General features: G+C 44.6%; 1 protein-coding gene and 1 long non-coding RNA gene across 5 annotated transcripts in view; one reads left to right on the top strand and one right to left on the bottom strand.

Moving 5' to 3' along the window:
• The first annotated feature begins 395 nt into the window (after nt 1–395).
• Nucleotides 396–21,129, top strand: LOC132834421 (complement C1q tumor necrosis factor-related protein 6-like). The gene is made up of 4 exons (XM_060853354.1): nt 396–760; nt 844–918; nt 14,207–14,300; nt 19,754–21,129. The coding sequence occupies exons 1-4, from the start codon at nt 743–745 to the stop codon at nt 20,152–20,154; spliced, it is 588 nt and encodes a 195-aa protein (XP_060709337.1). The 5' UTR covers nt 396–742; the 3' UTR covers nt 20,155–21,129.
• LOC132834425 (uncharacterized) overlaps nt 14,656–25,931 on the bottom strand; it is a 65,567-nt gene continuing 54,291 nt past the window's right edge. For all 4 annotated transcript variants that reach the window (XR_009647181.1, XR_009647182.1, XR_009647183.1 and 1 more), the window contains 2 exons: nt 25,493–25,775; nt 14,656–15,494 (listed from right to left, as the gene is read on the bottom strand). This is a non-coding gene — a long non-coding RNA (uncharacterized LOC132834425). The remainder of the gene's footprint in view (nt 15,495–25,492; nt 25,776–25,931) is intronic.

The raw sequence follows: 25,931 nt of genomic DNA, 5'->3' as shown, positions 1-25,931 counted from the left end.
AGAGGTCTAGCTACTGCGTTGCACAGTTTGAGTAAGACTTAATTTTTATACTCCATTCCCTTTGAAATAAAAACCAACATTCCATTCACCTTCCCTAACACCTGCTGCACTTGGGAGCTAGTTCTTCTTTGACATAGATTACACTATTTCCTCCCTCCCCTGTACCAAATTCCCATTCTTCCAAATTCCTGACATTTCCTGATTGAGTGCTGTATCTCCTGACCACACTCTGGAAAAATGAGTTCGACTGGGAGTTGGAGCAATGAATCAAAATTGTCAGCACAATAGAGGTGCAGGAGGATAAACAGTATATGGTGTATGGTATTTGACTGGAGGAACAGTTGGAGAGGATTCATGGCAGCAAAGATCAACTTCATGCATTGAAAAATACTACAAGGACAAAAGCACTGTCAAGAGAAACTGAATGGTACACTTGACAGAAGAATCCTCGAACTGAATAGCACTTGGTTGCTACTGGAGACAACATCTTAAGTTATTGGAATTTGCAGGGCGTTTTGGTTTCAACATCTGCATGTTTATCAAGATTTGAATGACATTAAATGGTGGGCTGTGGCTTCGGCACTATTCTTTATAAAATCTGAAGGAAGGAACAGGAAACTGCAGAAAAAGAAAGCTAAGAAAGAGTTCAGATCTGTAAAATCTGGAGATCTAGCAGAGGCTGAACATCATTAGATTCAGAACAAGTTGAAGGGAAGGCACCTTGGTCTCAAATTCAATAAGAATGAATTCGTTTGGATTGGTAAGTTCAAGTAGCAATAACAGTGGATGTTTTGCATACTAGGTTTCTTCTACCTTACTTAACAAAACATTTCTTTGTTTCAGGGAAACCTGTGTTTAATCCTGTTTCACTGTATCTATCAGATTTATGCCTTGGAAAATATGCAGGAAGATATTCAGGTAAGGATAACGTACTAATTTAATGTGTCTGTTAATTCTCCCTTTATCTTACATGTTTATTTCCCTGTTTTTCCTCTCCATTCGTGTATCCTTTGCCTGACTGTTATATTTCCCTGTTCCTTTTTATATATTTCCCCTTGATTCACACGGCTGTATAGATACATGTCTGGACTTGCTTAGTGATTTAATGCCAGACCTTGTTCGATCACGTGAACTGTTCAGTTCTGCTCACATGTGCCACAGCTACAAATAATTCTCGGAATGGACTGGCATCCAAAGAGAACACCAGCTCTTTTTCTCTGCTGCAATTCTTAAATCTCTCTGTCCTGTCTCTATCACTTTCATGTTCAACATGCTCAAGGAACTCATGGTCCATTAGACAGTCAGACATTGATTGTCCAGTTTGCTGTCTCCATTACGTTATTCCCTTCCCTTTGTCCAAAATCCCTCTCAGGTTCCATCCAGCCGTAAACCTGAACTCGTCTCTTTCTCTATTTGCTCCCCAACTCCCTTAATGCTGACTCTGAACAGAATTTATTAATGAGACCTCTCACTCCATCAACACAATTCCCCATTAGCTGTAAAGAAGTTAAATACTGTGGATGTTGGAGACCGTAAGCCATAGGAATAGAAATAGGCCATTCAGCCCACACAGTCTGCTCTGACGTTCAAGGAGATAGTAGTGGATCTGATAATCCTCAATTCAACATTTCTGCATTTTTCCCATAACCTTTAATCACATTCAGGATAGAGATATATTTTTAATAAGCTAGTCTCATCAGCCTTATGTGGTAATGAATTCCACAGATCCTCTCCCCTCAGATAAAAAAATCCTCTTCAACCTCTGTCTTAAATGTATGGCCCCTGAGACTGTGCCTCTGCTCCTTGACTCTCACACAAGGGGAAGAAACCTTTCCACATAAACCCTGTCAAGTCCTCTGAGAATCTTGCATGTTTCAATAAGGCCATCTTTCATCCTTCTTTATGATTCATGCCTTGTATAGTTTTAGCATAAACCTCCCTACATTTGTACACCATTCCCTTTGAAATAAAGGCCAATATTCCATTTGCCTTCTCTATTACCCACTGAACCTGGATGCAAGCTTTTTGTGATTCCTGTTTCAAATCACAAACAGAAAGTGCAGGAAAAAGCTCAGCAGGTTTGGCAGCACCTGAGGAACAATAAAAAGGGTGAATGTTTTGAGTCCAATATGATGTCTTCTGAACTTCTCCATGAGCTGATATTGTTAACAGTTCTCTCCCATCAGGTTCTGTATCTTTCTCTTTCAAGTCCACCATCATCACCCCAACTCAAAAAAATAATCCTTCATTCCATTGTCATTGTAAGCTTTCAGTCCCATCTGTAATCCTTCTTACATCTTTGATTATATTTTGCCAAAATAAGTTGTGGCCCTATTATGCTCAAATTGGTATTTAAATTTCTCCAATCAGTTCCTATCACAGTCTCAAAAGGACTCTTAATCAAAAACTCAAAATGGCATCTTTTGCTAATGTGACAGAGGTAAACCATCCCTCCCTATCCTCTTTGCAACCTTCAGCAATGCCTGACTATACCATCTTGCAATCAGCTATAATTGCTTCTCTTCCACTTTTTTACCATTACTTCTAGTGTCCCTTGAGGAAATATCCTTGTCCTGCTCCTATTTCCATCAGACCATGTGACCATAAGACACAGGAGCAGAAATTAGGCCACTCCGGTCTGCTCCACCATTCAATCATAGCTGAGAAGTTTCTCAAGGTAAAAACAAGGACTGCAGATGCTGTAAACCAGGGTCTAGATTAGAGTGGTGCTGGAAAGGCACAGCAGGTCAGGCAACATTCGAGGAGCAGGAAAATCGACGTTTTGTGCAAAAGCCCTTCATCAGACATAGAGTTAAAAATCACACAACCCCAGGTTATAGTCCAACAGGCTTAATTGGAAGCACACTAGCTTTCGGAGCGACGCTCCTTCATCAGGTGAGCGTGGAGGGCTTAATCGTAACACAGAATTTATAGCAAAAATTTACAGTGTGATGTATCTGAAATTATACATTGAAAAATTGATTGTCTGTTAAGCCTTTCATCTGTTAGAATACAGAGATAGTTTCACTTCTTTCATGTGTAAATCACAAAACCTTTTTTTAAAGTTGAATTCCCGGGTTAGCTGTTAACAATGGTGATAGCTAGACAATATGTTGAAGGTGTTGGCCCCCTGTGTTCTCTGTCTATGCCATGATGTTTAGATTGATTCTAATCTAAAAAGTGAGATAACAGAGTTTTACATAAATTCATGCAGTTTTTGTGCTCAGAGTTCTACATGAATATATGCAGCTTTTGAGCAAAGTGCAATGTAACTCTGCAAGTACAAATTCACCCCACAAAATATATGTGTGCATGTGGGTCTTTGTCTGTCCGTGTGTGTGCGTGTGTCTGTCTGTCTGGGGTGGGGGTTGTGAGTGTGAGAAAGTGTGTGTGTGTGTAGTGAGTGTAGAGTGTCTTAAGTCTGTGAGGGGGTGCATGTGTGAGTGTGGGAGTGTGTGTGTCTATAAGGGTATGTGTGTAGTGCAATGGTGATCACCTGTAATGTGACATGAATCCAAGGTACCGGTTGAGGGCCTCCCTATGGGTACCGAACTTAGCTATCAGCCTCTGCTCGGCCACTTTTCTCTGCTGCCTGTCCCGAAGTCCACCTTGGAGGATGGTCACCTGAAGGTCCGAGGCTGAATGTCCTGGATCACTGAAGTGTTCCCCAACTGGAAGGGAACCCTCCTGTCTGTTGATCGTTGGGCGGTGCCCATTCATCCGTTGTTGTAGCCTTTGCTCGGTTGCCCCAATGTACCATGCCTCCGGGCATCCTTACCTGCAAGGTATAAGATAAACAACGTTGGCTGAGTCACATGAGTGCCTGCCATGTACAAGGTGGGAGGTGTTCCCATGCGTAATAGTGGTATCTATGTCCACAATCTGACACGTCTTGCAGCGTCCACCGTGGCAGGGTTGCATGGAGTAGTCCTGAGAGCCGGGCAGTTTAGATTAGATTACTTACAGTGTGGAAACAGGCCCTTCGGCCCAACAAGTCCACACCGACCCGCCGAAGCGCAACCCACCCATACCCCTATATTTACCCCTTACTTAACACTAAGGGCAATTTAGCATGGCCCATTCACCTGACCCGCACATCTTTGGACTGTGGGAGGAAACCGGAGCACCCAGAGGAAACCCACACAGACACGGGGAGAACGTGCAAACTCCACAGTCAGTCACCTGAGTCGGGATTTGAACCCGGGTCTCAGGCGTTGTGAGGCAGCAGTGCTAACCACTGTGCCACCGTGCCGCCCACAGTTTGCTACGAACAATGATCTGTTTGAGGTTTGGCAGTTGTTTAAAGGAAAGTAGTGGAGGTGTGGGGAAGGTCTTGGTGAGGTGCTCATCCTCATTGATAATGTGTTGCAGGTCACGAAGAACATAGTGTAATTTTTCAGCTCCTGGGAAGTACTGAACAACGAAGGGTACCCTGTCAGTTGCAGCACGTGTCTGTCTCCTGAGGAGGTCATTACAGTTCCTTGCTGTGGCACGAGAGGGGGGTAGGGGTGGGGAGAAAGTAACTATAGGTGAACAGGGATGGGGCTGGAGGAGAAGACCTGGGGGTTGCAGTGAGTGAGAGACTCACTGAGATTCTTGTATAGAGAGGAGGAAAACTTCTTCAAGGCAGTGAGTCTCTCTCTCACTGCAACCTCCAGGTCATCTCCTCCATCTCTCCACTCTGAAGGCACCCTGCCTCTATTCCTAATGAAGGGCTTTTGCCGGAAACGACGATTGTCCTGCTCTTCGGATGCTGCCTGACCTGCTGTGCTTTTCCAGCACCACTCTAATCCAGACTCTGAGAAGTTTCTCAACCCCATTTTCCCATCTTCTCCCCACAACCTTTTATCCCTTTAACAATCAAGAACCCATCTATCTCTGTCTTTAATATACTCAATGATCTGGCCAAAACAGCCTTCTTTGGCAATGAATTCCATCGATTCACCACTCTCTGACTGAAGAAGTTTCTCCTCATCTCTGTTCTGAAGCTCCTTCCCTTTATTCTAAGGCTGTGCCCTCGGATCCCAGTCTCAAATGCTAATGGAAACATCCTCCCAACACCCACTCTTGCCAGGCCTTTCAGTATTCTGTAAATTTCAATTAGATCCCACGTCCTTCAAAACTCTGAGTCTCGGCCCAGAGTCTCAACGTCCCTCCTATGGGATGGATGGGTTGGACCGAAGGGTCTATTTCCGTGCTGTACATCTCTATAGCTCTATGTTAAGCTTTTCATTCCTGAGATCATTCTCGTGAACCTCACCTGGACCCACTCCCAAGGTAGAGATATGGGGCCCAACACTACTCACAATATTATAATTATGGTCTGATCAGAAACGTATTAACCCTCTGAAGTACATCCCTACTTTTATGTTTGTGCTCTTGAAATAAAAACCAATATTGCATTTGCCTTCCTAACTACCGACCCAACTTGCAAGTTAACCCTAACACAATTCTGGATTAGGACTTCCAAGTTCCTTTACGCTTCAAATTTCTGAATTCTCTCCCCATTTAGAAAATAGTCTATGCCTCAATCCTTCCTACCAAAGTTCATGACCTCAAACTTTCCCACATTATATTCAATCTGCCACTTCTTTGCCCACTCTCCTAACCTCTCGAAATCTTTCTGCAGAGTCCCAGCCTCCCAGCCTCCTCAACATTACCTGTTCCTCCATCTATCTTTGTATCATCTGCTAACTTAACCAGAATGCTCACAGTTCCTGCATCTAGACCATTCATGTAAAATGTGAAAAGTTGTCGTCCCAACACTGACCCTTGCAGAATTCCACTAGTCACCAGCTGCCATCCTGAGAATGACCCTTTTATCCCCACTCTCTGATTGTCAGGCAGAAAGAAATCTTCTATCCATACTCGTACCTTACCTCTAACACCACGGGCTCTATGGGCTCTTTCATATCGACCTGATGCTTCTAAATTTCATCTGAAAAAACATCAATCTCCACACCGACAACTCTCAGCTTCATCCCATCATCACCTCTCGATACCCTCATCACCTCTAAACTGTCACACTGTTTGATATCCAGTGCCATATCAGCAAACATTGCTTCCAACTAAATTACAGGAATCAAAAGCTCCTATTTTTAATCCTTGTGACAAACTTCAGTGCCTACTTACCAGCTCCATTCTTCTGTCTGGTCGCTGTTTGAGGCTGAACTACCCTGTTCACAGCCTGGGTATCAGTTACACATGTATGTTTAGGGAGGAGATGGTTAGATGTTATTGAACTGGTTATCCAGAAATCCAAGCTAATGTTCTCAGGATCACGGTTCAAATCCCACCATAGCAGAAGGTGGAATTTACATTCAATTTCTATATTGAGTCATAGAGCCATACAGCACAGAAGCAGACCCCTTCGATCCAACCAATCCATGCCAAACATAATCCCAAATTAAACTATTCCCACCTGCTGCTCCTGGCTCATATCCCTCCAAACCTTTCCTATTCACGTACTTATCAAAATGTCTTTTAACCATTCTAATTGTACCCACATCCACCACTTCTTCAGGAAGTTCATTCCACACATGAACCACCCTCTGTGCTAAAGAAAACACATCCTCCCATGCCTTTTAAAAATCTTTTTCCTCTCACCTTAAATATGTGCCTCCTCGTCTTGAAATCCCCCATCCTCAGGAAAAGACAACTCCCACTAACTCTATCAATACCCCTCACCTCAGGTCTGGGGAAACCACAGTGATTATCATGAAAAGAACACATTTGGTTCACTAATGTCTTGTCGGACAATCTCCTGTTCTGAGGAACATGTGACTCCAGACTCACGTCATATCTGACTCTGAACTGCCCTCTGAAATGGGGAAACAAGCCACTTACTTCAAGCTCAGTTACAGATGGGCAACAAATGTTGGCCTTGCCAGTGACATACACATCCCATGAAAATACTTTGTAAAAAAATATGATTTTCAAGTTGAATATTAGATTACTTACAGTGTGGAAACAGGCCCTTCGGCCCAACAAGTCCACATCAACCCTCTGAAGAGCAACCCAACCAGACCCATTCCCCTACATCTAAAACTACGGGCAATTTAGCATGGACAATTCACCTAACCTGCACATTTTCTTTTTAACTGTGGGAGGAAACCCATACAGACACGGGGAGAATGTGCAAACTCCACACAGACAGTTGCCTGAGGTGGAAATTGAACCCAGGTGTCTGGCACTATGAGGCAGCAGTGCTAACCACTGTGCCAACATGCCACCCATATCTGATCAAATATCCATACGCTTATCAAGATTATTTATTTCCACCTCCATCATTTCATCACCAACATTCCCTGCTCATTTGCTGCTTAAACTCTCAGCCACACCTTTGCTCCCTCTAGAATTGCCTATTTCCATGCACTCCTCATCTACACTCTCATGCCCTGAATCTCACAAAGTCCTGCCCACCCACGGGCTTGCTCACCTTCTCTGGTTCCAAGTTAAGGAACACATTCATTTGTAAATTCTCATCCCTGTTTTCAAATCCTTCCATGACTTTGTTCCTTCCTATTTCTATAATATCCTCCAGCCCACAATGTTCTAAGATATCTGTGCTCATTTAATACTGGCCTCTTTGGCCAAACCCTAACCCTCATTTTAATTGATCCATCATTGGTGGCCAAGTCTTCAGCTACCTCTTGCTTTACCTTCAACTCTCTCCATTTCCAATCTCCCTCTGTATCGTTTCTTCTGCAAATCTTTGCCCTCTCCCTTTGTTGCCTGTTCATTTTGACCCTTTGTATTTCTCGTCTCCCCTTCCAGCTGCCCCCTCCTTTTCCTATGTCCTCCTATTACACTCCCTTAAGTGTTCCCATAGGATTTGCCATATATCAAAATTAATTAAATTAACTGGATTTCCATCATATGGACCCATGACGTGTGCAAGAAAACTATCCAATAAAAAGTATGAAGCTATGGGGGTGAAACTCGGAAAATGGCCGCAGTAAGACATTCATTCAGAGAGCTGACACAAACATGAATAGTCCAAATGGTCTCCTTTGGCACTGAACAAATTCCATAATTCTAGGAACATGTGAGATTACTTGCATTCTATCCTAAAGGGGCTGAATGCAGAGCTCAGGAAGTAAGAGACAGGCCATTACAAGTCTACCCAATGCCCACACACCTACATATCTCCAAAATCAGAAATCTGACTGATCATCTCCTGCCTGTCCCCAGCTCAGCCTGACACCAATCATCAAAAAAAAAATGAAGAGGGAGGAAATAAAACTTTGTGGGCAAACTTGTAAGTACTATCAAGATCGCCAGCTAAAGCTCCCTTATGAACCAAAGAGATCATAAGCCCCTTCGAGAATGAGGTTGGGGAAATAATAATTGGGAGCCAGGAAATAGTGGAGGAGTTGAATAACTACTTTGCATCTGCCTTCAGAGTAAAAGACGTTCATACCATTCCAAAATTACTAAATGTTCACCAGACAAAAGCAGGAGAGGAAATAGGTCTAATGTAGTTTGTTAAACTTGGATGGCACGGAATATTTGTAACAAAGGGTCTGTTTCCGTGCCCTTTGATTCTGTGACTCTGAAATATTAGAATTATCAAAAGAGAAGAGGTGCTGGAGAAACTACCTGGGCGGCACGGTGGCCCAGTGGTTAGCACTACTGCCTCACAGCGCCTGAGACCCGGGTTCAGTTCCCGACTCAGGCGACAGACTGTGTGGAGTTTGCACATTCTCCCCGTGTCTGCGTGGGTTTCTTCCGGGTGCTCTGGTTTCCTCCCACAGTCCAAAGATGTGCGGGTTAGGTGAATTGGCCATGCTAAATTGCCCGTAGTGTTAGGTAAGGGGTAAATGTAGGGGTATGGGTGGGTTGCGCTTCGGCGGGTCGGTGTGGACTTGTTGGGCCGAAGGGCCTGTTTCCACGCTGTAAGTAATCTAATCTAATCTAATCTAAAGGCCAATAAAGTTCATAGGCCTAATGGAATGCTTCTCAAGATATTAAAGACAGGAGCTACAGAGATAGTGGACACACTGGTAGGAATCTTCCAGGAATTCTTCAAGTCTGAAAAACTCCCAGAGGATTGGGAAACTGTCAATGTGACACATTTATTTAAAAAGGGAAGGGGGTAAACAAAACCAGACAATTATAAGCCAGTTAGTTGAACTGATATTGCTCCTGGAGAAATATTGCTGCAATGTAAAGGATGTAATAGCAGACCATTTCAAAATGCAGAACAGCTGCAAATGTGTTGCTGGTCAAAGCACAGCAGGTTAGGCAGCATCTCAGGAATAGAGAATTCGACGTTTCGAGCATAAGCCCTTCATCAGGAATGACCAGCAACACATTTGCAGCTGTGATCTCCAGCATCTGCAGACCTCATTTTTTACTCGAAAATGCAGAACAGCTCAAGCAGAGGGAGCATGGCCACATAAAGGGGAAACCGTGCCTCACAATTTTACTAGAATTCTTTGAGGCAGCAACAAGCAGGACAGATAAAGGAGAAGCAGTGGATGTTATACATTTGGATTTTCAGGAGGTGTTTAATAAGGTATCACACATTACACTACTTTACAACATAAGCCATGATGGGAAGGTGCTAGTGTGAGACTGAGGTGGACAAAGTCAAAACTCACACGACACCTGGTTATAGTCCAACAGGTTTGTTTGAAAACACAAGCTTTCAGAGCCTTGCTCCTTCTTCAGGTGCTGCTGAGGGATGATATATCAGACACAGAATTTATAAACAAAAGATCAGTCATACAACTGATGCAAATGTACTGAGCAAACCTAGATGACTTTTAAGTCTTTAATCAGTTAGAATGGAAGTGCACCCTCTCACGCACTGTCTTACCCACTCACAGACAGACACATACACTCTCATTTCTCTCTCTATCCACGCCCCCCACCCCCCACCACCCTCCCCCACCAACCCCCCCCCCCCCCACCACCCCACCCCCCTCTCGCACACACATGATCTCCACCTCTGCCACAGGGATCAGTGCTGGCACCACAATTATTTACCGTGCTTCTTAATGACTTGGATGCAAATAGTGAATGTCCTGAAGCTAAATTTGCAAATGGGGCTAAAAATAAGTCGGAAGGCTATCGGTGTGGATGACACAAACAATTTGAAGAGGGATACAGACAGGTTACGTGAGTGGGCAAACATTTGGCAGGTGGAAAATATGAGGTAATGCCCTTTGACAGGAAGAATAAAGGAGCTGAATACTTAAATCGGGAAAGACTGCAGAAAGCTACAGAACAGAGGGATTCAGGAATCCTCGTCCATAAATCACAAATATATCCAAGTTCAGTTGGAAATAAGGAAGGCAAACGTAATGTTGGCCTTTACTTCAAAGAGAATGGCATTTCAATGTAGGGTACTGTGAGAGGTACCTGTAAAGAATGTTGTTTCTGCAAAGAATTGAGTTTGTTTAAAGTACTAAAAGAATTTAAATGTGCTTACATGAGTAAAAGCTAGTGTTAGCATTTTGCAAATCCTCAAGTGAGGTTATACTCAGAAATAACAAACTAAGAAATAAGGAAGTTGTGAGAAATAGAGAAGTATGTTGCTTTTGCAGAAAGCTAATACTGCTGACAAGCTAAGAATTGCAAGAGTAAAAGCTCAATTATTAAGCTTCTAGGTAGATAAGGGTATGTGTGTACCAGAAAGAGGAACAATAAGCAGACATAATGCTGAGGATAGTTGCAAGGAAATGATAAGATTAGCAGCCCTCTTTGTGTACTTGGAAAAGGAGAACAATGCAAAACCACTAACTTAATATGTGATAGTGGCTTTGCAAGATGGTTACACCGTATATTCCAGAAAACAGAAGGGGAGTTTAATTTAGATAAAGAGAAGTCACATGGTGGCCGTTAAGCCAATAGGTAGGATAAAGGGAGTGGGAGAAGTGATCTCATGCGGCACCAAGGGTATAATTATGTACATGTTCCAATGCTCAGGGCTCATTTGCTTAATGCGTCTGAAGCCCTTACTTGCAAGTTCGTAAATAAATTGCCATGTTTCCAGCTTTTCGTGGTCTCAGCTAATTTTATTGAGTTTGTTTCTAACAGTGCTATTGTTCCAAATTGGCCTCCTCCCACCTCTATCAGCATGCCAATCACCCACCAATCCTGTCCTAACTTACCAATCCAGCTCCAAGCACCGCAATACACCAATTTAAAACACTCATCAATATATTAATCATTTTGCAACAACATATCCCTTCCTAATCTAGTTGTCTTGTCCACAGAAGATATATGATTTATCACACAGGCAGAGCATAAGTATCTGGATGAACATCTGAAACTTTGTAGGAGCAACAGCAAAATGTGTTAATCAAGAAAATATATTTCACCTTCCACCTAATACAGCATAGATAAAGAGGTACTAGTAACATGTTGATTTATGAATAGCTGAGGAAAGGTCACTGAACTTAAAACATTAACTTTTCTCTCTTCACAGATGCTGCTGGACCTGCTGAGTTTCTCCAGCAATTTCTGTCATTGTCTAACTCAGCCTGATATATATTTAATCAGTGTGCCTCATTGCTTACTTGGGAGAGAATGCAACAATCACCAAAAACACCTACAATCCTCAAGAGAATAAATTCTCCTTGAACGATCTTCAATGGGAAACCTTCAGTTTTAAACAGAGCCCCTAACTTGTAGATTCCCTCAGGAGATGAAATATCTTTCAGGCCTCAAAGCCTGCTTCTACCTTCTCCCCAGACTTCACAAACAGAATTGACCCATCTCTCACCCTGCTCCAGCCCGTCTGAAATCAGGTCTACATATTTTGTCTCTATTTTTTCTCTCTTGGTCAGTCTCTTCACACTTACATTTATGATTCTTCTGATACTTTACATTAGTCCCACAATTTCCAGTTTCTGGGACTGAGCTGCTTCCTCTTCACCATGGATGTGCAATCCCTCAACACATCCATCCTCCATCAGGATGGTCTAAAGGCACTCTGCTTCTTTCTTGAAAGGAGGCATGAACAGTTCCCATCATGCACCACACTCCATCATCTGGCTGAGTTTGTTCTCACTTTAAATAAGGTATCCTTTAACTCCTCTCACTCTCCAGGTCAAGGGAGTGGATATGGACACCTGTATGGGTCCTAGTTCTGACTGTCCCTTTGTTGAGTCTGTGAAACATTTCTTGTTCCAGTCCTGCTCAGGCCCCCTCTCACAACTCTTTCTCCAATACACTGATGATCATTAATGCTCTCATCTGGAATTGGAAAAAAATATCAGTTTTGACTTGAACTTCCATATTTCTTTCACCTTTGCCTGGTCTATCTCTGACACTCCCCTTCCCTTCCTCAATTTTGATTTTTTTTTTGATAAGAGGTTGCCTACCAATACCCACTCCAACCTCTCCAACCCCCTACAGTTAACACCTCCTCATACCCTGCTGTTGAAAGGACTCCATTCCATTTGCCCTGTTCCTCTGCAACCCTGTTCTCATAATGCCACCTTCCACAGCGTGCACTCCTTTATCCTCAACCAAAGATTCCTCACCACCATGGGGGGGACAGGGTTCTCAGTCAGGTCCAATCTATTTTCCACAATTCTACCTCCAACTCTTCTCCGCCTTCCCAGAATAACGATAGTCATAGAGTCATAGAGCTGTATAGCACGGAAACAGACCCTTCAAGCCAACATGTCAATGCCGACCTGATATCCTAACCTAATCTAGTCCCATTGGCCAGCACATGGCCCATCTTGCTCTTAAACCCTTCCTATTCATATACCCATCCAGATGCCTTTTAAATGTTGCAATTATATCATCCTCCACCATTTCCTCATTCCACACACAATGCTTGGGAAAGTTCCCCTTAGGTCCCAGTTAAATATTTCCCCTATCACCCTAAACCTATGCCCTCTAGTTCTGGACTCTCTGACCACCCACCCACCCCCACCCTACAACCCAACCCCTGCCCCAACCCAGGGAAAAGACTTTGTCCATTTAGCCTATCCATGTCCCTCATGATTTTATCAACATAAACCTCGATAAGGTCATTCCTCAGCCTCCAACACTCCAGGAAAAATATCCCCAATCTAATCAGGCTCTCCCTCGAGCTCAAACCATTAACTCTGGCTCAAATCCTTGTAAATCTTTTCTGAACCCTTTCAAGTTTCACAACATTTTTCCAATACAAGAGAGACCAGAATTGCACACAATATTGCGAAGTGGCCTAATCAATGTCCTGTACAGCCACAGCATGACCTCCCAACTCCTATACTTGATGCTTTGAGTACTAAAAGAAAGCATACCAAACACCTTCTTCACTATCCTGTCTACCTACGACTCCACTTTCAAGGAGCGATGAATTTGCACTACAAGGTCTCTTTGTTCAGCAACAATCCTCAGAACCTTCCTTTGTCCTCAGTTTCCACTTCACCAGTCTCCTCCATTCAAAGGACCATCCTCAGCCATTTCCTGAACGTCTCACAAGATGCTACCGGCAACATCATTCCCTCCTCTCCACAATGAGCATTCCCAGGGATCACTCTCTCTCTGGTTCACTCTTCCATCATTCCTACTAGTTCCTCATCCCCACTCTCCCTGTGATATTGGTGAGAGCAAAACCAGGCAGGGTGACTACTTTGCTGAACACCTTTGCTTTGTCTGTAAGAATGATTCTGACCTTCTAGTTCCTTGTCATTTCAATAAACCATCTTGCTCCCATGCTGATGTGACTGTCCTGGGCCTGCTATATTGTTTCAACAAAGCTCAACACAACCTGGAGGAACAGTATCTCATTTTCTACTTCATAGATACGTTACAGCCTTCAGGACCCAACATGGAATTCAACAATTACAAACTGTGAACACACATTATACCCCCCCTCCCTGTCTTGTTGGCTTTGTGCCCAGTACAGTGGACTTATTTTCTCCTATTCAAACTGATCATGAACACTATTTGACATTTCAGTCTCTCTTTTACAATTATTGAAACCCCTTTTGTCTTCTGCTCTGGGCACCCTCACAGTTTGTTCCTCTTGCTCCTTCTCTCCCTCTGTCAACAGCATAAAAACTTTCACTTTCCAACCCCTTTCAGTTCTGAAATGACATGTCTGACTTGAAATGTAACTCTGTGTCTCTCTCCAATAAATGAGACCTGATCTGCTAGATTTCTCCGGTATTTTCTGTTTTTATTTAACATCCTGCAAAAGCTGATCAGAGAACAAAAAAAACACTTACTTCAGTTTTTCAATTTCTTTCAGGCAGTTGCAAATGAAGAAATGAAACTAAGTAATCCACTGAAATTGATCACAGAATCAAAAGCCAAGCTCGGACCAACTTATGCTTGGAATAAAAGTGAGTTCATGCAACGTTTCCAACAAGTTTCAACAACAAGTCATAAGACAGGGTACAGAAAGGGTCAAGGATCTGACTTCAGACACATCAGATGAGAAGACAACAGTGGGGATTAGAGCAGTCAACACAGGACCAAGGGGACATTTATCCTTAAACGCACACAGTACATGAACGAAGGAAATGAGCTTGTAGCACAGATTGAAATAGAGTCATAGAGCTGTACAGACGGAAACAGACCCTTCAGTCCAACTTGTCCGTGTCGACCAGATATCCCAAGCTAATCTCGTCCCATTTGCCAGCATGTGGCCCATATCCTACTAAACCGTTCGGATTCATATACACATCCAGATGCCTCTTAAATATTGCATTCAATTTATTATCATGTGTACCAAGGCACAGTGAAGAGCTTTGTTTTGCGAGCAATACAGGCAGATCATAGCGTTAGGTAACACAGAAAGTAAATAATGGGTACCGGCAGCAAAAACAAAAACACAGGTACAGGCGAATGTTAAGAGTGTGTGAGTACATTCAGTATTCTAACAGTAGGGTGGTAACTGCTTCAAAAGTGGCTGATGGGTGTGTTCTGGTTTCTGTACCTTCTCCCTGATGGTAGACATTGTAAAAAAACATTGCCAGGATGGGATGGATCTTTGAGAATGCTGGCTGCCTTTCCTTAACAGCGGGCCTGGTGGATGGATTCTATGGATGGGAGGTTGGTCTTTGTGATTGTCCAGACCCAGTTCACCACTCTCTGTAACTGTCTCCGATCTTGAATGGTACAGTTGCCATACCAGGTAGTGATACATCCAGACAGAATGCTCTCTATGATGCACCTATAAAAGCTGGCAAGGGTATTCACCGTCAGACCAAATTTCCTCAGCTGCCTGAGGAAGAAGAGACATTGTTGGGCCTTTGTAACCAGTGCATCCACATGAAGAGTCCAAGAAAGCCTGTTGTGGATGACCACTCCCAGGAGCTAGATACTCTCCACTCCCTCCACCTCTGTGCTGTTAATGTGTTGGCGGGGCATGAGTAACATCCTGCCAATAGTCAATAATGAGTTCTTTGGTTTTGCTGGCATTAAGAGGTAGGCTGTTCTCAGTGCACCATTTTTCCAGGTCTTCCACTTCCCCTCTGTAGTCTGTTTCATCGCTATCTGAGATTCGACAGATGATTGTGATGGCATCAGTGAACCTATAAAAAGCATTAGTCTGATATTTATTGACGCAGTCATGGGTATTAGTGAGTACAGTAGGGGCTGATTACACAGCTCTGGAGGGCTCCAGTGTTGAGTGTTAGTGGGGATGAAATATTGTCTCCAATCTTCACTAATTGCGGCCTGTGGGTCAGGAAACTGAGAATCCAGTTGCAGAGAGTGAGGCTGTTGCAATTGTACCAACCTCCACTACTTCCTCTGGCAGCACATTCCACACACGCACCAACCTCAGCATGAAAAAGCTGCCCCTTCAGTCCCTTTTATGTCTTTCCCCTCTCATCCTAAACTGATGCCTTCTACTTCCCATTCCAGGGAAAAGACTTTGTCCATTTATCCTATCAATGCCCCTCATAATTTTATAGATATCTAAGAGGTCACCCCTCAGCCTCCAACACTCCAGGGAAAACAGCGTCAGCCTACTCAGCCTCTCCCTACAGCTCAAATCCTCCAACCCTGGCAACATCCTCATAAAGCTTTTCTGAAAACTTTCAAGATGCACAAATTCCTTCCAAGTGGAAGGAAAACAGAACTGCATACAGTATTCCAAAAGCGGCCTAACCAATATCATGTACAGCTGCAACATGACCTCCCAACTCCTATTCTCAATGCTCTGACCAATAAAGGAAAGCCTGCGATTCTACTTTCAAGGAGCTATGAACCTGCACTCCAAGGTCTCTGTTTAGCAACGCTCCCTATAACCTTACCATTAAGTGTATAAATCCTGCTAAGATTTTCTTTCCCAAAATGCAGCACTACACATTTATCTAAATTAAACTCCAGCTGATACTTCTCAGCCCATTGGCCCATCTGGTCCAGATCCTGTTATAATCTGAGGTAACCTTCTTCGCTGTCCTCGAAACCTCCAATTTCGGTGTCATCTGCAAACTTACTAATCGGAAGTCAAATGTTCACATCCAAAGCATTTATATAAATGACAAAAAGTAGTGGACCCAGCACCGATCCTTGTGGCACTCTACTGGTCACAGGCCTCCAGTCTGTAAAACAACTCTCCATCACCACCCTCTGTCTTTTATCTTTGAGCTAATTCTGTATCCAAATGGCTAGTTCTCCCTGTGTTCCGTGTGATCTAACCTTGCTGATCAGTCTCCCATAGGGAACCTTGTCGACTGCCTCACTGAAGTCCACATAGATCAGGTCCACCATTCTGCCCTCATCAATCCTCTTTGTTACTTCTTCAAAAAACTCAATCAAGTTCATGAGACATGATTTCCCACACACAAGCCATGCTGATTATTCCTAATCAGTCCTTGCCTTTCCAAATACATATCAATCCTATCCCTCAGGATTCCCTCCAACAACTTGCCCACCACCGATGTGAGGTCTATAGCGTCCTGGCCTTACCACCCTTCTTAAATGGTACCACGTTAGCCAACCTCCAGTCTTTCCAGCACTTCACCTGTGACTATTGATGATACAAATATCTCAGCAAGGGGCCCAGCAATCACTTCTCTAGCTTCCCACAGTCGGTGGGTACGGTGCTGTGGCCATTACAAAGACATAGCTGCAAGGGGATCAGGGCTGGGAACAAAATATCGAAGGATACACATCCTATTTAAAGAACAGGCAGGTGAGTGGAGGGAGCAGGATTTCCTTGTTAGTCAAAATCAAGATTAAATTGATAGCAAGAAGCGACATGGGAGGGTGTGGGTGGAAGGCAGGGAATGTGTTTGTATAGAATTGAGGAACCACAAAAGGAAAAAAGGATACCAATGGGAGTTATGTACAGACATCCAAGCAATACTCAGTGTGTGGGGTAGAAAATAAATCAGGAGATAGTTTGAGAGGGAAAAGCTTGAATTAGGCATAATGGGTTTTTAATGAGTGAAGGAGAGTACAATGACATGAGGGAGGATCTGGCCAGAGTTGATTGGAAGGGAATTGAGCAGGGAAGACAGTAAAGCAGCAAGGGCAGGGGTTTATGGGATAATTTGGGAGGCACAGCAGAAATTCATCCCGAGGAAGAAGAATCAGACTAAAGGGAGGACAAGGTGACCATGGCTGATAAGGGAACGCAGGAACACCATGAAAACAAAAGAAAAAAGTACATCATGTGGTGAAGATTAGTGGGGAGCCAGAGGCTTGGGAAGACTTTAAAACCAACAGATGCTAACTAAGAAAAGCAATAAGGGAGAGAAGCTGAATCATTAAAGTAAGCTAGCTAGTAATATAAAGAAGATTGCAAGAGTTTTTTAGAAATATAAAAGGTAAGAGAGAGGCAAGAGTGGACACTGGACTACAGGAAAATGAGCTGGAGAAGTAGTAATGGGGAACAAAGAAATTCCAGAGGAAATGAAGAGATACTTTGCATTAGTCTTCACAGTGGAAGACACCAGGAGCAGACCAGAATTTCAAGAGAGTCAGGGAGCAGAAATGAGTGCAGTGGCCATCACTAAGGGGAAGGGGCTAGGAAAGTTGAAATGCCTGAAGGTAGACAGATCACCTGGACTGGATGGACGACAGCTCAGGGTGCTGAAGGAAACAGCTGAGGAGGTCTTTCAGAAAAAAATCACTGGAACGTCCCAGACGACTAGAAAATGGCTAATGTAAACTTTATAAAGAGAGAGAGCCAGAAGACAGGAAATTATAGCCTGACCCCTGTCATTGGTAAGTTATTAAGGATGAGACAATGGAGTACTAAGACCTACATTGTAAAATAGGACTGTGTCAGCACGGCTTTGTCCAAGCATGCCTGATAAATTCTTCAAGGAGGTAATGAACTGGTTAAACAAAGGACAACCAGTGATATGACATATGTGGATTCCCAGAAAGCTTTTGACAAGGTGCCACACAGGAGGCTGCTAGATAAGACAACAGCCCATGGGTGTTTGGGGCAAGGTAATCATGTGGATACAAGATTGGCTAACTGGTAGAAAACAGGGAATGGGATTAAAGGGGTCTTTTTCAGGATGACATCCTGTGAGCAATGGAGTTCTGCACGGACAGCTATTCCCATTATACATTAACGATTGAGACTAGGAACTGAGTGCATTGCTGCTAAGCTTGTAGATGACACAAAGATGGGTGGAGGGTCAGGTTATGTTGATGAAACAGGGAATCTGCAGAAGAACTTGGACAAGCACGGAGAGTGGACAAAGAACTGCCAGATGGAAGACAATGTGCAATATTGAGAGGTTATGCACTTTGGTAGGAAGAATCTAGGCACAATCTTCCAAATAGGGAAAGGCTTTGGAAATCTGAAGCACAAAGGGATACAGTAGTCCAAGTTCAGGATCCTCCTAAGCTTAACATGCTGGTTCAGTTGGCAGTTAGGAAGGCAATGCAATGTTAACATTCATTTTGAGAGGGTTCTAGATTGTGCGATGCATTGCATTAGACTTTTGGGTGATTTTTGAGTGACTGTGAGTGATATTTTTTGCTGGTCTATCCGAATCCCATTTTACCCGTATGCCTCATCATTTATATGAAGCGATTTTCTATTTAACGAGGTTTTGCTGGAATGTAACTAAGGTGTCACAGGGGAACGACCTGTACCTGAACCTGTCTGAATTGGGAACTAGATTGTGAAATGGAAAATAACATTGCTCTGGGTTCACATCTCATCCAGACAAGATGGGATGAACTGTGAAATAAGTTGGAATAGCCTCAGTTGTTCCAAATGAACTGGGCCTACAATACAAAACTAGCATTGCCCAACAGAGTGTGGCTAATGGCAAAAGAAATTTAACACTAAGCAGTACACAAGATCTCTCTGAGAGATGGAGGCAGAGGGGTCTGCTTATTTCAAAGAGTGGGTGTGATGGAGGGAGGAGTGGGTGATCTCTTTTTATTCATCCTGGCCACCTGGACGAGGTACCATTTAATTATTCAACACAATCTCTTCAATAAGATGGGTTAATTGGGTGGAGGTAAGGTCTCCTGCTCATACATCTGCCCCCTATTAAGGCACAACACCTTCAGGTGTGAGAAGGGAAGGTGAGAGGAATCATACTGACATTACCACAATCCACAGCATCAGAAAGTTTCAGCAAACATCCCAGGTCACCTTAACTTTCCAAGTGAAGAAAGATAGTTTATTATAAAAGCCATGACAATGCTGAAGTACAGGTGACTGTCTTTCACCTCCATCTCCTCATTGTTCATTGTGCCTGTGCTTAGCTTGATTGCATCCTGACATTTTAATAACAAATTCTCTCAATTTGAAGTTTGAAAAATGCTTTTAGTAATGACTTTAAATGTCCATTTTCTATTTTATCAGAACTGGATGTGGTTTTTGATGTGCAGCGCTCCACAATGAATCATGTGCTGACTCCTGTGGATCCAATTGTGTATGATGTCGTCAATGTGAATCTCGGACAGGGGTACAGTTGCAACACTGGAAAGTTCACAAGTCCCAAATGTGGGCTGTACTTTTTCAGTTACTCTTCACTGCCAGGGAGGGGGCTGGAGACAGATGTGGCCCTGATTAAGAACAATAAGGCAGTCAGTGTAATCCATAGTGTGCTTCCAAGCGACAGTTCACAGCTCTCAGCCAGAACTGTGATCCTGAATCTTCACCAAGGAGACCAAGTGTGGGTCAAGCTAGTTTCTGGGAATCTCTGGAGTGAGGGAGGATCACTCAGCTTCCAGGGGTTTTTCCTGACTCGATCTGCTCAGTAATGGATTGGAAAGATTGGGATAAATTCTTCACTTCAGTGTTGGTGGGTCAGAAGTTTTTGCCACAAATTGGTCAATATTTTCTGACCACCCTGCCAAACCTTACCATAACAGCTCACTTATAATAAGCTCACCATCACCAAAGTGGAAAATCTACACTGTTTATCTCTGAGAATCACATTTGATTCCAAGAGAGTTTATGAATTAACAAATGCTTAATATCTGCTATATAATATGCTTCAGGAACTTATTCTGTTAACAAATATCTCTTTAGATAATGGCATAGACAATAAGGAGACACTGAGACACAGGGACTAAGAAAGAAGGTCAGATCGAGGGAAGGATATAAGGACATAAGAACTAGAAGCAGGAGGAGGCAATTCAGCCCCAGGACCTGCTCCACCATTTGATACAATCACGGCTGATCTCATCTCAGCCTCAACTTGCCTGCCCACTCTCCATAACCCTCCACCCATTATTAATTAGCTATCTGTCCATCACCTCCTTAAATTTCCTCAATGTCCCAGCACCCACCACACTCTGGGGTAGTCAATTCCACAGATTCATGATTCTTTCATAGAAATCATTTCTCCCCTTCTGTTTTAAATCTGTTCAATTAGTTGAAGTGAACTCAGTTTTGAGATGGTGGAGATGCAGATCCCAATGCAAAAAATATATCACAATGAAAAGCTTTGAAAGTAAGTTCTCCATGTGGGAGCTACATCGAGAGAGAAAGTTGTAGAATTGACACCATGCTGATAAAGCTTATGGCGAATCCACATTCGCACTTGGGACCAAAATCTGTTAACAACAAAGACACATTTATATGTAAACAGTAGCTTTCACATATTGAATTCTCTCATTTAAAGGGCCAGGTTTTGGTGTTTGCCGAATAATTCTCAGGCCTGTCTGTATGGATATGAAAATGTGTTGCTGGAAAAGCGCAGCAGGTCAGGCAACATCCAAGGAGCAGGAGAATCGACATTTCCTGACTCATGCCCGAAACATCGATTCTCTTGCTCCTGGATGCTGCCTGACCTGCTGCGTTTTTCCAGCAACACATTTTCAGCTCTGATCTCCAAAATCTGCAGTCCTCACTTGCTCCTGTCTGTATGGATATGACAATTTAGAATAACGCAAGTAGTTCTGTGCATCAGATCTTTCAATAAAGCTTCTTCCAGCATTTCAATAAAGCTTTTCAGTAAATCGTTTTTCACACACAGACGCATGCCCTTGACACACACAGATACACAGACCAATCCACTCCACACACACACACACACACACACACAGACAGACGCATCACCCAACACACGCATACACACACACACAGACGGGTCCCCACCTGAAACACAGACACAAGTATCCTACCAACACACACACACATACTTCCCCTCGAGCGCATGCCCGCGCACACACACACACTCATTGTCCCAATACACACACAGACAGAGCCCCCAGATACACATGCACTTGCAGGCTCATCCACCCCACATCCTCCCATGGACACGTGCGTAAACCCCGAACACACAGGCATATGCATTCACACCCCACAATGCACATGCACGAGTCCCCCGTGTCACATACACAGACACATCACCCCCAAACATACACACACGCACACTTCCTCGCCACATACAGACATGCCCCAGACACACACGTAGAAACGTGCCCTCCCCCGATGCACACACACATCCCGACATGCCCCTCCGTCATAGAGCTGCTGACGTGCCCACCCACACACACATAGATGCACCTCTCCCCTGACACGCACACACACAGACAGGCCTCCTGACATATACACCTGCGAGCATGTGTCCCCCTCCAACAGACATGCCCGCATGCAGTTGCACCACCCTGACACATACACATGCACCCTCCCATAAACATAAGCACATGCGAGTCCCTGACATGCACACATGCGCCCCCAACACATAAACATATGCCCTCGTATTATGAAGATGTGGCTGTACTGTACCTTTAAGAAAGTTAAAAGCTAGCAGAACGACCTGACAGCACCAAGCGTTCTGAACAAGGTACAATGTCACCTTTTGGTCCAGCAACTAGTGTACCTGGTTGCATGGAGACAAAAAAACTAACTTTGAATTTGGCCAATCAGTTTAAATTGATACTCCAATACCAAACACCCATCAAGAGAATATTGATAATAATAAAAGCCAGTGACACAGACCAATGCTTTCAGGGTATAAGACTAGGGAAAATTGAACAGTTGAAGGAGAACTGCCAACAGACCAACAGATGCAGACTGTCCGAAACACAGCTCTCTTAAAGGTACCTTTGTTGATCGGTGATCTGTGAAACATAATCCCTCAGACGAAGAAAAGAAGACAGAGGAAGACACAAAAAGAAGATTCAATGGCTGGCTGGTTTGAAATGTGAATTTTTGGTAAATCTTAATCAGGGGTTTTATTGAATGAGTATCATAGAAGGGAAACTAAAAGGTAAGTCAGAGGAAGGAGTTGTAAACAGTTGTTAATTAATTATTCTCTGTTATACATTAAAAAATAAAGTTGTTAATTTTTACTTTAATAGTGACCTTTGGGATAGTTCTGGGCCATCGAATTTTCACAGATCACTGCATGGGATAAAGCTTTTCTGTGTTGCTGATTTAAATTAAGCAGCAGAGTTTACCAGTGTCGTAACACTCCCATCACACACAAATGTGCCCCACAATGCGCGCACACACACACACACACACACACGTGACTAAAACACACACATGCACCTACTCTTCACAAACATGTGCGCCACCCTCCAACATGTAAATGCACATGGGTTACCCCAACACACAGGCAGACACACCACCTAACATACATGCTCCCAGATACATACATATGTGCACTCAAATGCGCCCCCACAGACGCACCCCTCAAAACACACACACAACCATGTAGGTGCACCCCTGACACACATACACCCATGCAGGTGCACCCCTGACACACATACACCCACACAGACACACCACCAACACACACATGCCCACACAGACGTGCCCCCAACACACAATTGGCCATATTGACATGCCCCAGAAACACACACATGCCCACACTGACGTGTCCCCCAAACAGATACACGCCCACCCGGCTGCGCCCACCATCCTCCCCAATACACCCATACAGATGCTCCCCAACACACACATGCCCATGCAAACGCACCCCCGACACACATGCATACACACATGCCCCCAATACACACATGCCCATGCAGACATAGAAAACATAGAACATAGAAAAGCACAGCACAGAAGAGGTCCTTTGGCCCAAGATGTTGTGCCTAGGGTTAATCCTAATGTAAAATAAAATAACCTAACCTACGCAATTCACTGCTATCCATGTGCATGATCTGCAGTCGCTTAAATGTCCCGAACGACACTGCTTCCACCACCACCACTGGCAACACATTCCCTGCAAATCTCTGCATAAAGAACCTTGCTCTGACATTCCCTCTAAACCTTTCTCCGAATATCTTAAAACTGTTACCCCACATACCAGTTAGTCCTGCCCTGGGGAAAAGTCCCTGACTATTGACTATCCATGCCTTTCATTACCTTGTACACCTCGGTCAGGTCACCTCTCCTCCTCCTCTTCATACAGAAAAGTCAGAGCATGTCCCCAACACACGCGCCCACGAAGACGTGCCCCCAACAAACACACCCGTGGAGACGCCTCCCCAACACACATGCCCACGCAAACACGTCCCCAACACACACGCCCATGCAGACACGTCCCAAACGCACACACACACGCAGACGTGCCCCCAAGACACACACGCCCATGCAGATGTGCCCCCAACACACACCCACAAAGACGTGCTGGCAACACACACACCCATACAGACTTGTCCACAACACACATGCCCACACAGACATGTCTCCAACAAACACACCCACGCATACACGTCCCCAACACACACTCATGCAGACACATCCCCAACACACACGCACACACAGACACGTCCCCAACACACACACCCACACAGACGTGTCCCCAACATACACGCCCACACAGACACGTCCCCAAACACACACACCCACACAGACGTGTTCCCAACACACATGCCCACGCAGACACATCTTCAACAAATACGCCCAAGCAGACATGTCCCCAACACACATGACCACGCAGACACGTTTCCAACACACATGCCTACACAGACACGTCCCCAAGACACACACCCACGCACACATGTCCGGAACACACACGCCCACGCAGACACTTCATCAACACACACGAGCACGCAGACACGTCCCCAAACACACACACCCACACAGACGTGTTCCCAACACACATGCCCACACAGACACATCTTCAACAAACACGCCCAAGCAGACACGTCCCCAACACACATGACCACGCAGACACGTTTCCATCACATATGCTCACGCAGACGCATCACCAACACACACGCCCACGCAGACATGTATCCAACACACATGCCTACACAGACATGTCCCCAAGACACACATCCACGCACACATGTCCGGAACACACACGCCCACGCAGACACTTCATCAACACACACGAGCACACAGACATGTCCCAACACACACGACCATGCAGACACGTTCCCAACACACACGCCCACGCAGACACGTTCCCAACAAACACACCCACACAGACACGTCCCCAACACACACGCCCATGCAGATGTGCCCCCAACACATATGCCCATGCAGGTGTGCCCCCAACACACATGCCCACGCAGATGTGCCCCCAACACACACGCCCTTCCAGACACGACCCTAACACACACGCCCACACAAACACGTTCCCAACACACACACCCACGCAGACACGTCCCCAACACACATGCCCACGCAGACGTGCCCCCAACATACACGCCCACATAGACACTTCCCCAACACACTCAAACACACAGATGTGTCCCCAACATAAACGCCCATGCAAACACGTCCCCACCAAACATGCCCAAGCAGACGTGACCCCAACACACACGCCCATGCAGTCATGTCCACAACACACACACCCACACAAACGTGCCCCAACACACTGGTCCATGCAGACGCATCCACAACACACATGCCCACGCAGACACATCTCCAACGAACACACCCACGCAGACACATCCCCAACACGCACAACCACGCAGACCCTTGTCCAACACACATGTCTTAAGTCTGTGAGGGAGTGCATGTGTGAGTGTGGGAGTGTGTGTGTCTATAAGGGTGTGTGTGGGTGTCTGTGTGCACGTCTGTGTGTACCTGTGTCCATGTGTATGTGAGAGTGTGTGTGTGTGTGTGTGTGTTTTTATGTGTGTGTGTGTAGGAATATCTGTGTGTGTGTAGTGCAATGGTGATCACCTGTAATGTGACATGAACCCAAGGTCCCAGTTGAGGCCCTCCCTATGGGTACCGAACTTAGCTATCAGCCTCTGCTTGGCCACTTTTCTCTGCTGCCTGTCCCGAAGTCCACCTTGGAGGATGGTCACCCGAAGGTCTGACGCTGAATGTCCTGGACCAGTGAAGTGTTCCCCAACTGGGAGGGAACCCTCCTGTCTGTTGATTGTTATGCGGTGCCCATTCATACGTTGTTGCAGCCTTTGCTCGGTTTTCCCCAATGTACCATGCCTCCGGGCATCCTTGCCTGCAACGTATAAGATAGACAACATTAGCTGAGTCACATGAGTACCTGCCATGTACAAGGTGAGAGGTGTTCCCACGCGTAATAGTGGTATCTATGTCCACAATCTGACACGTCTTGCAGCGTCCACCGTGACAGGGTTGTATGGAGTTGTCCTGA

This window comes from Hemiscyllium ocellatum, chromosome 39 (genome assembly GCF_020745735.1).
Source record: "Hemiscyllium ocellatum isolate sHemOce1 chromosome 39, sHemOce1.pat.X.cur, whole genome shotgun sequence".
NCBI classification, from domain to species: domain Eukaryota; kingdom Metazoa; phylum Chordata; class Chondrichthyes; order Orectolobiformes; family Hemiscylliidae; genus Hemiscyllium; species Hemiscyllium ocellatum.
Note: the sequence above shows the minus strand (reverse complement) of the source record. Positions and strands in the feature narration are given on the sequence as shown.

Excerpts from the sequence above, each read along its gene's own strand:
- LOC132834421 (XM_060853354.1), top strand. Across the intron at positions 919-14,206 it reads ATATGCAGGAAGATATTCAG|GCAGTTGCAAATGAAGAAAT; the intron begins GTAAGGATAACG and ends AATTTCTTTCAG. Across the intron at positions 14,301-19,753 it reads AACTTATGCTTGGAATAAAA|AACTGGATGTGGTTTTTGAT; the intron begins GTGAGTTCATGC and ends CTATTTTATCAG.